This window comes from Mercenaria mercenaria, chromosome 4 (assembly GCF_021730395.1).
Source record: "Mercenaria mercenaria strain notata chromosome 4, MADL_Memer_1, whole genome shotgun sequence".
Classification (NCBI taxonomy): Eukaryota; Metazoa; Mollusca; class Bivalvia; order Venerida; family Veneridae; genus Mercenaria; species Mercenaria mercenaria.
Window position 1 is genome coordinate 67897729 of NC_069364.1, and position 10051 is coordinate 67907779.

Consider the following 10051-nt stretch of genomic DNA (forward strand, 5'->3'; position numbering starts at 1 on the left):
CTATTGGCTGTAAACAAATCATATTACGGAGCGTCCACTAATTTATAAATCCGTACATGTGTGCTGTTTAGCGGGTGAGAAGATATCAGTCTTTACTGTTAAGGAGCTTAAATTCCGTAAGAATTGACGTAAACATACGAGAATGTTCGAGTCTTTCCGATAAGGAAATAAAACCTATACTCATCTACAAAATGCTTAAAAAAGACCATTTTCATCTTCACCTAGAAAACTGAAATTAGTATGAAACAATAGCTAAATGAATATAGATTACTAAGTCGTTTGCAAAGGTCTTTAAGCATACATAAGAATCTATTTATTCTTTGTTAAACAGAAGAAATTTCAGCAAATTATCCATATTTTACTATATTTCTAATTGTAGATAGATAGACATAAAGTATACGCAAAAAAGACCATTTTGTTTTAAATTCATGTTTAAAATAAAATATTCATAAGAAAGACAATGAATTGAATATTATCACATCGTTTGCAAAGCTAGAATACTTATAATACTTTTTCCACGAATTTAAATAAAGTAAAGGGCTCCTTCTTTGCGTTATATAAAATATTTTCACTCGGTTGAAAAATCGATGTGTCTAATTTTCCCATATGAGCAATTGGCTGTCCGCTCATACCGTAAAGCTAAAATGTCGATATCATACGCGGAGAATAAATAATCGGACGGTAATTCCCAGTTGTTTTTATGGGCCTTATACCTTTTGACAGCTTTACAATAATGAAGGTTAGCAGTGACTTACGAAAGTTGATAATGTAGTAATCATATTGCGATATTAAGGGTTGTGTTGTATCGGGCTATTGTTCCCTAAAATACAATACATGGCTCTATTACGCACAGACAGAATGGAAACCATTCATGTGTTGTATTATTATATTTGACATGTTTAGAAACGAATAATTGTTCAATTTCCTACTAAGTCAGTCATTTTTAAAATATTTCACGGTGTGCATGTACACTGTACCTTAGAAACATTTTTGCACTGTGCTGGTGCGCGTCTAAAATGCACAGTGCAATCTCAGTTCGAGACTACTGTATGTTCGTTTATATACAGTTTATTACTGTATTTTGTTTTATGACTCCTTATAGAAATCGTAGGCTGTGCTAAAAATCAAAAGAATATAGGCCTATATTACATTACATCAAATATAGATATTATGAATATCTACATTGATGTAATTTTGAAACATTTATTGAATGGTTTGCCAAAAAGTGACACTATTTTAACGACACTATTTTATTGTGTTGCTTCTTAAATGTTATTTCCTACTAAGTCCTCGATAAATGTTAATATTATATATGAAACTCCCTTTGTGAGTAAATCTATAACTTGTCTAGAAGCAATGGCACAGTGACACATTTTCTGCCTTTATTCTTCTTAGATGGCTGCAATATATTATCACAGCAAAATATTGAAAAGAAAAATCTATGTAAATTGCGCGTGGAAATAACTGATATGTCAGAACAAACAAATTATTATATGCTTTTTGCGCAAATATGTAAAACAATGCAAATATTCCATTATTATAAGTATTTCATTTATTGCCTAAAAATACAATCATGTTCTCTTTAATTTTGAACACGTTTCATTTTGTTTTTGCTGTGTATCGTCTTCATAAATAATGGATGAATTTTGGATTATCTTTCGAATTTATTGGCATTTAATATCGATTATTGAACAGTGAATAATCGAAACTACCAGTTCAGCGTATAATACATGCCCTCGTCATGACCAGCCTCTGTCAGGGTTGCTGGAGATCCATAAGTCTGTTTTATTATCTATAAAAAAAAACATTCAAACAGACTTCATAATATGAAAATAACAGCAGATGAATAAATTCTGTTGTAGATATTTTCAAAACTTTCACTGCATAACTGCTTATTTAATGTTTTCCTTTCTTTTAAAGTTTTACAATATAACAATCTCTACCGACATCGGTTACACGGTTCTAAAATAACGACAACAACTCTTACTTATACATTTTTGTATATCATCGGAATAGCACGTACTATAATAATCGTATCCGAACACTATGGATGTAATCACCGGATCATGTGCAATGTTATACTTGTATCAAATATGTATATTTAAATGTTATAAACTATCTTGAACCTTACCACGCATTTTTTTGTGTGCAAAAATTGTCGATTACTATTTACCTCATATGACGCAACGGACCCGGTCACGTGACAGTTCCAAAATATGGCCCATTTTCCTTGTGATACTCCATTGATAAACATTCCGATCGGTTCACCTTTTGGTATTCGGCTCAAATTGTCTATAACCTTGATAAATCAAAGTTCAATACGTTAAGCTTGTTTACCTGCATATCTTCAAAAATACTCAGAAAACATTATAATATGAGCCGCACCATGTGAAAACCAAAATAGTGGCTTTGCGACCAGAATGCATCCAGACCAGCCTGCGCATCCGCGCAGTCTGGTCTCCATGCTGTTCGCTTTCAAAGCCTATAGCAATTAGAGAAACGGTTAGCGAACAGCAAGGATCCTGACCGGTCTGCGCGGATGCGCAGGCTGGGCTGGATCCATGCTGGTCGCAAAGCCACTTTGTTGGTTTTCTCATGGTGCGGCTCATATGATGAATGGAGCAATTATTAAGCAATTTAAGAAAGACACAATTAAGACGTCAGTTAGATAATATGAAGTTGCTAATGTTTTAGTGACATGACTCCCGTATACTTGCAATCTTCGAGAAAATACTTAATGACTGACAACTTATTTAAGTTTCGTATAAATTTTCTGACAACAAAGAGAATTTTGCAGAAATAGCTTAACCATCATTTACAGGAGGTCGTCAGACCGACAGACCTAACATTCACAGCAAATCCTCCCAGTTCCTCTATGGCCCTTTAGGCCGAGAGCCAAAAAGACAAGTCAACAGACGTAGCAGATGAACTTATAAGTTAGGAGTATGGTTAAATAAGATGATGGACGCGTCCATTCATTGTTTTGAGTTTGAAACTTGTCGAGCCTTTTTTACTTGCTGGCATGAAGACTACCGGATCTTCAGACTACAGGCCCTTCAAACTACTTGGCCTACAAACTACTGTACTTCACAGTAAAAACTCTTATACTTAGATATACCGGTATACTGGCGACATGACAGAGTTAAACTTTCAAAAATATTGGTATAATTAACAAAATAATTGCCTTTAAACCCGGACGCCATTTGTCGGTGTGGCTGCTTGCTGGATGGCATGCGTCTAATAGAAGGGCTTCCGACTGTGCGTGAATATTGGAGTTTGGACACGGTCTCGCACTAGGGTGATTGGCGAAGGAATGATGAAAGAGATGCTGCGATACCTTGACTATGGAACATTTCGTAGAAACGCTCCCTTCTGAAATACATGGTGCAAAGTATTGTCAAAAATGTAAACAATAAGGCAATAATTATGGTATGATAATGACATCGATTTTGAGTCTAGAAATCTTTCCAAATACATGGTCCAAATGATGCTAGAGGTACACTGATTATAATATGATAATGAAATACTGATTGTATATAGATCTACTATGTTTATGAAAAACTGATTATGATACGACATTCTAATATGCTCTTCTCTGTTTAAACACTCTTACGCTACAATATCACGTTAACGTGCGGTGACGTCAACGTTTCTGTTGCGACCAAGAAAGAGCGCTACTATAGAATCGAAATAATTGATAGCAAAACAGTGTTTTAACACTTTTTATACACTCGGGCGGTAATACGTCGTACAAATGATTGCACTCGGGCTACGCCCTCGTGAAGTTATTACGCCCGACGTATAACCGCCCATCGTGCATAAATAGTGTTAAAACACTTTTTTTGCTATGAATTATTTCTTAAATGAAATACTGATTATGATATGATAAGATAATGAAATACTAATTATAATATTATGTTAATGAAATACTGATTATAATATGATTATCATATTGAAATGGAAAACTGCTGTATGTAAGGCAATCTGTATGATATAAATTACAGACTATCAAAATGTTAGATACCACTTCCACAGTAATCCGCAATACAAGTGCTATTGACAATCTTCCTGTAGGGTCAATTAATAATTAATACGTTTATTTTGTTTGAATCGATAGCACTTGTTAGTGATAAGGCGCTCCAATGTTTAAGCGACGTCCGCAATGAGTCAGGGAGAGGTTTCCCTAGATGACGTCGCACTTGTGCTGTCTTGTAAACGATTAAATACACACACAGACAAAAAATGCACTTTTATTAAAACAAAGAAATTGTAAACAAATGTAAATACAATTTAATTGTTTGGAGTTTATACTGAAATGAATGGCAAATTATCTATGAACCGCAGTTTATAGATTTGCCGATCATATACTGTCATTTATGTCATTATCGTATACCGTTCCCTAGTCGTCGCTGAATTTTGATGAACCTCTGACAGATGAGGATGTCTATTTCGTACTACTCATTTCTTTATTATACACATTTATAATAAGACAGAAACGTACCAATAATGTTACTATCGTTTCCAGCATGTAAGAATCCTCCCGTATGGTTGCAGCTTCTTTCCGACACAACGTATATAACGTGCACTTGTAACACTAATATCACAAGCAACAACTGATTATTAGAGAGAGCCATTGTATTTAAAACAAGTAGATTTTTGACAACTTTATGTGTGAATGATCTATAAATGGCTTGCGTTGCAATCTTTTTAGCAGTGTACAATTATCTTATCTGTAATAGATGTTCGATGTATACCTGCGATAACGATATTTGCATAGTTTGTACATATGAAGGACTCACTGACATTGACACATTTAAATAACATGTAACTATTGTTAGACGTCAATTTCTTTTTCATTCGGATATTTTTTCAAATGCAGGACATGGAGAGAAAGTCAGCTCTATTGTACTAAGATACATGTGTATTACCTTCTACAGAATATCATTCTTATTTGTTGATAAATGGATCAAAATCTTAAATATCTAAACATCACCCATGGCACCAACTTCCACATATCTTTGCACGCATGTACTGTATTTAAATCAAAACTTGACAAATCTTTCAAGTGAATCTCTACTGCCTTATGAAACGAACCAAATGTTTCTTACTTCAGTACCTAACACCCAATGTGTTTCACTTTTTGTCATTATTTAATAAATGTTTTTATTTTATGCTTTCCGATGAAATACTGGAATATTTTAGTGAAATATAATTGATATTTTCACTGTTTTAAAACAGAGACAATATTTTTTTCTTTATTTTTCACTGGGGCCGAAGTTATACTTGATTTTGAAAGAATATGAATTATAAATATTCGGAAATTCTTCGGAAAATAGACTTCATGTATATAAATACCTACACGGCCATAAAGGCGTACTCTCCATCGTAATAAAATGTAAATTCTAACACGATCCGATTCATTTTCCTATTAAACAAAGAAGGCTGAAAACAGTGAATTATTATGTACAACAGTTCACTGTTCTGACGTCACAATTATTATGTCATGGCGGCAAACAGCATAGCGGCGCGCTGGAAAAGAAACCGATTGAAAACGGGCAAATATTTAATGATTGCAGTCAAGGATGTACTTTAAAGTCCTTGGTAACGTGTTAGAATCGAAATAATATATCTCATTTAGTGATTTGCTCTTGAATAAAATCATTGTTTGTCGTTCATATGCGTATTATTATATCACTCGGGCTGCGCCCTCGTGATATAATTCCTTCGCATCTGAACTCCAAACAATGATTAATTCAGCGACAAATTACTGAATGAGATATATTTTTCTTAAATAAATCTGGAAACTTTCATGACAGATTTGAATACTTTTGCAACACGTTCGTGTGACACTGCACGTTGTTTGTACGTAAAATAGATACGTAATTTAGTTGGAATCACTAAAATTCATAAAATAAAAAGGAAATGTGTTTGTGCAACATGTAAAACTGAAATATATTTCACTCGTAAACACCATAATTTTATTTTCACTTGTGGTTGCGCCAGTCGTAAAAAATGTTATATATGATACACACTCTATGATATATATTTCAGTCTCACACTGAAACAAACACATATCCTCTACATCTAAAAAGAACAATAAAAACAGATTTTAATTTTGAAAAAAGGACAGTTACCTAACACACAGGCAAGTCGAATAATATAAGTCTTTTTTCTATAAAATATTTGATTAAATTATTTTCGCGTTCTTAAGCCGCGTACTTTCAGCGAGTGTGGAATCGTAATTTAGCGTGCATAAATTTGATGTGAAATTTGGACTGAAATTACGGAAAAACATTTCATATTTACGCGAAATAGGCTTGAGGCTTGTATATTATAAGAATTTCAACTCGAATCAATTCAAATTTTAGTCTGGAATTACATTTTCAAATACAGGAAGTTTAAATGATTCCTAAGCATCGGAAATTATAACAACAAGCAGTTTTTATCACTTTATCAGGCCACATGAGAGGATTCATGTAAAAAAGCCGATTTAGTTAAAACTCAGACAGAATGTCATTCGCTCATGCCGTTTAGTAAGTATCTCAGACGCTTTACTGCTTTCAGAAGGAAGTTCTTTTTGTGTTTCAAAGACAGTGTGCATAACAGACATATGTCATCACGTTTGATCTAAAAGGCCACATTAAAATATTTAACAAATTTATAAGGGACTTTAATTAAAAGTAATCAAACTAGCATTCATGTTGAAAGTAATAAAAAGTGGTTTATGCTGACGCTATAGCGAAACAACTACAAGAAATATTTTTCTCCCATAAACCCTGCATTTGTCTGACCCAATTTGTTATCAATTTTCTGCTCAAAGTCAAGTCACTTTGATCAAGGAAAATACATGTATAGCAAATTAAGATAATATTGTAATGAAAGGTTCGCGTGAGTGCCGGTAACTCATAATTGATATGCCGACAGTACTTTAATGGGATGTGTAATGTAATGTCTTTGTCAATAAATGTGCACGAGAAAAGTGCTTTTTTTTTTCAAGGAAATTAATGTTTTAAGGGGGTCACCTCTCAGTCTCATAAAAAGGGGATTATAATCTAGTCGGAAATCAAATGATCAATAGAAGGGCAAATGCCACAGTTGCCTATATGTATATAGGGCAACAGTTTTCCTACGAGCAGAATTTCTTTAAACTTCGTGTACTGACTGAGAACTAATAGACCCATTTAAGACGTATTTTAAATGAAAATATTTACTTTTTTGTCCAAATTGTGAATTATGAAGTTTTAGTGAGCAGCATAGATGTTCACTGTGTGTTAAACAAACGAAAAAGACGATTTTGAACATATATTATGTCAACAAAACTACCAAATTTCGTAAGATGTCTACAATGCGAATCGTTGAGCTCCAAGAGCATCATTTATCTCATCTACGACGTTTACGACGTTTTTAAGTGAATACTTTTTCCATTTTGTTCTGTAATTGGGAAGGAATTGTGTGATGTATATTTAACAATTTTGTATCATAATGAGATGAATGTCCAAGATCGGTGACATGTACGAGGTGATATGGCCTCGCTGAATATCTCCTTAGTCAGATCCATAGACTTGGACATTCACCTTTTTTTTCATACACTAAGTATTTCATTCAATGACTACCCTTATAAATAACAAGTACGGTTAATGTCCCCTGGAACCCCATTTTTTTAGGTATTCTCTCAGAAGCCGGAAACACAGGCTAAGAACTTTTTGGTGTTGTCCACATTAGTCTTATCCCGTAATTACTGCAGCTTCTTTTCCGTATGGCATGCAAATAGGATTCTTTTCTGCAGCAGACGAACATGCTTTTTGTGAGTGTCATTTCAGACAGAAGACACAATTTTATTAAAATATAGCAAGGTTGCTAATTGTATTAACGCGTTTATAAAAACCCGATATGACATGCCGGTGTTTGTGTATACTAATAAACTTTGATAATGTGGCAGTTGACCTAAATCCAATTGACACTGTTTATTTTCCAGTACAGGTAAATCCAATATTTGCTTTACAATAGATATATGACGGATTATCTTTGAACACCCCTGGACTTATTGGACTCAACTGCCACATTATCAAAGTTTATCAAAACGTGTGAGTTTATTTTGAAGAACAGGTGCCCGTTTAGGTTTGTTTTCAAGAATCTCAGATTTTGACCAGTTATCTACCTAAAAGGTAAATGGAATTTGCGTGTCATTCAATAACCTATTTTAGGTAATATATGGAATTTACTGGCAATTCATATTTGTCAAATAATCAAAACCTTTGAGTGTTATCACGGTTCTGAGTTCACATGCGCAGGAACTGAAACACTGAAGCAAATGAACGAATAACCGTAGAAAATTAGACGATAAACCACAACGATGCCTTGATTGTTTTTTTTTTTTTTTTTTTTTTTTTTTTCATTTTAACATGCTCGTTAGTGCTTGTTTTGATACCTTACAATACTGGATTTCATTTACCTGTGGAGTAAAGAACCGGGCGTCATACGGCAATTTAACGTCATAATTGACGTCATAATGCTCTCTTACCGGTCCGCGCGTCAACCGTTGTTTATTGCAGAATATAATAGTGCCCTCCTTCTTTGTTTAACTGGCAATCAAATTGAGCCATGTTGGATTATTTTTTATTTCATTGCAGCAGCGTTACTGACACTGCGTTATCTCTTAGAGGTTTAAATATTTGAAATAAGCTTTACATGTACACAATTATTCCGTAAAACTTCATTATAGAAGCATCGTAAGCCTAATTGGTTCTGCTGCCTACTGGCTACAAGTTGTGAAGCATGACCAATGATGCAGAGGATACTGTAACACTACGTGATTGACTTGACTGCAGTAAGATATTCTTTGTTTTCCACAGCATTTCAAATTCTCGGTCATACTAATTACTGATTAAATAATCAATCATCATCGTTTATCTTGTAATTACGTTGCCATGCTAGATGTATGAGACTATTGTTGTATTAACATTCCTTAATGACAACACATACGTCAAACTGGTGCTGCTGGTTAAATATTTCTTTCATCGCAATAATTAGTCGGGAACTCCCTTGATAATTTGTGTATAGGTGAACTCATTGCTGTTGCAGTGCTATCAGGACGTCAAACATGAAAATCTTACTGAATATTGATTTTGTATTTTCTATAGCAAAAATGTTCTGTCCAATCTGTCACAACATCAAACGAATATTGAAAGTGTCTATGATTTAATTTGATTTAAAAAAGTTGAATATTTAAGTCAAGCTGTCACAACATTGCAAAATAGAAAGCTTAATGAATATCGATACTGGTTATGTTTTAATTTGCCTTTTATTAATGGTTGTGTGTTTCACTTAATGAAATAATCAATATAACTTCGGTAATTTCAATGGAACATAAACATTTTGTTATGAACAAATTCTAGTAACTGCATCAAATAATCTGAACTTAAACCTTTTTTTAGTCTTTTGTCAATCTCCTTGGATTCATGACTGTCAGAGAAGCTGCACTACGTAGAACGACATGTACACCAAAGTCAGGTTAAGCCCATGCAAGGGGTTTGTAGAATGTTACAACAGTTTCTGTCATTCTCTTATGAACAGGCACAATCAGGTTCAGAGTATTTTATTAAATTACTTGGTTGTTTCCTTTCAAAAATATTTCCTTGTAGACTCATCTATAGAAAAATTGTGCTTCAATGTCATAATGTCAAGAAGGTACAACATTTCTTTGAAGGAAAACTACATTCTTTGTTGCATATTTCATTACATTTCATGAATACTAGTAGGCACTATCAAGACAGGTCTGCTGTTATTTTGCATATTTGCGCTTAACAATTCTAAGATATTTCATTCAATAATAACGAATCCGCGGTCAAACGTTTCATATTGTTAAAATTTAGAAACATTTTCATCCCAGTATTTTTTTTTACAAAATCTAAATTTGACTGACCTTATTTTTGTTGTCAATATACAACTCAGAGTTAAATCGTTTCTATAAAGGGAAAGATAATAAATTTAGCGGAAGTTGTGACAGCAGGTTCGCGTGAGTTCAGGTCATTAACCCATTAACAAAATGTAA

At 33.6% G+C, this 10051-nt stretch overlaps 1 protein-coding gene across 1 annotated transcript; it reads right to left on the bottom strand.

The window, feature by feature from the left end:
• Positions 1–1644: 1644 nt before the first annotated feature.
• LOC123552047 (uncharacterized) lies at positions 1645–4720 on the bottom strand. The gene is made up of 4 exons (XM_053542436.1): positions 4502–4720; positions 3185–3372; positions 2174–2299; positions 1645–1792 (listed from the first exon to the last, which is right to left on the bottom strand). Exons 1-4 carry the CDS (start codon positions 4632–4634, stop codon positions 1709–1711), a joined length of 531 nt encoding a protein of 176 aa, XP_053398411.1. The 5' UTR covers positions 4635–4720; the 3' UTR covers positions 1645–1708.
• Between the last annotated feature and the right edge of the window lie 5331 nt (positions 4721–10051).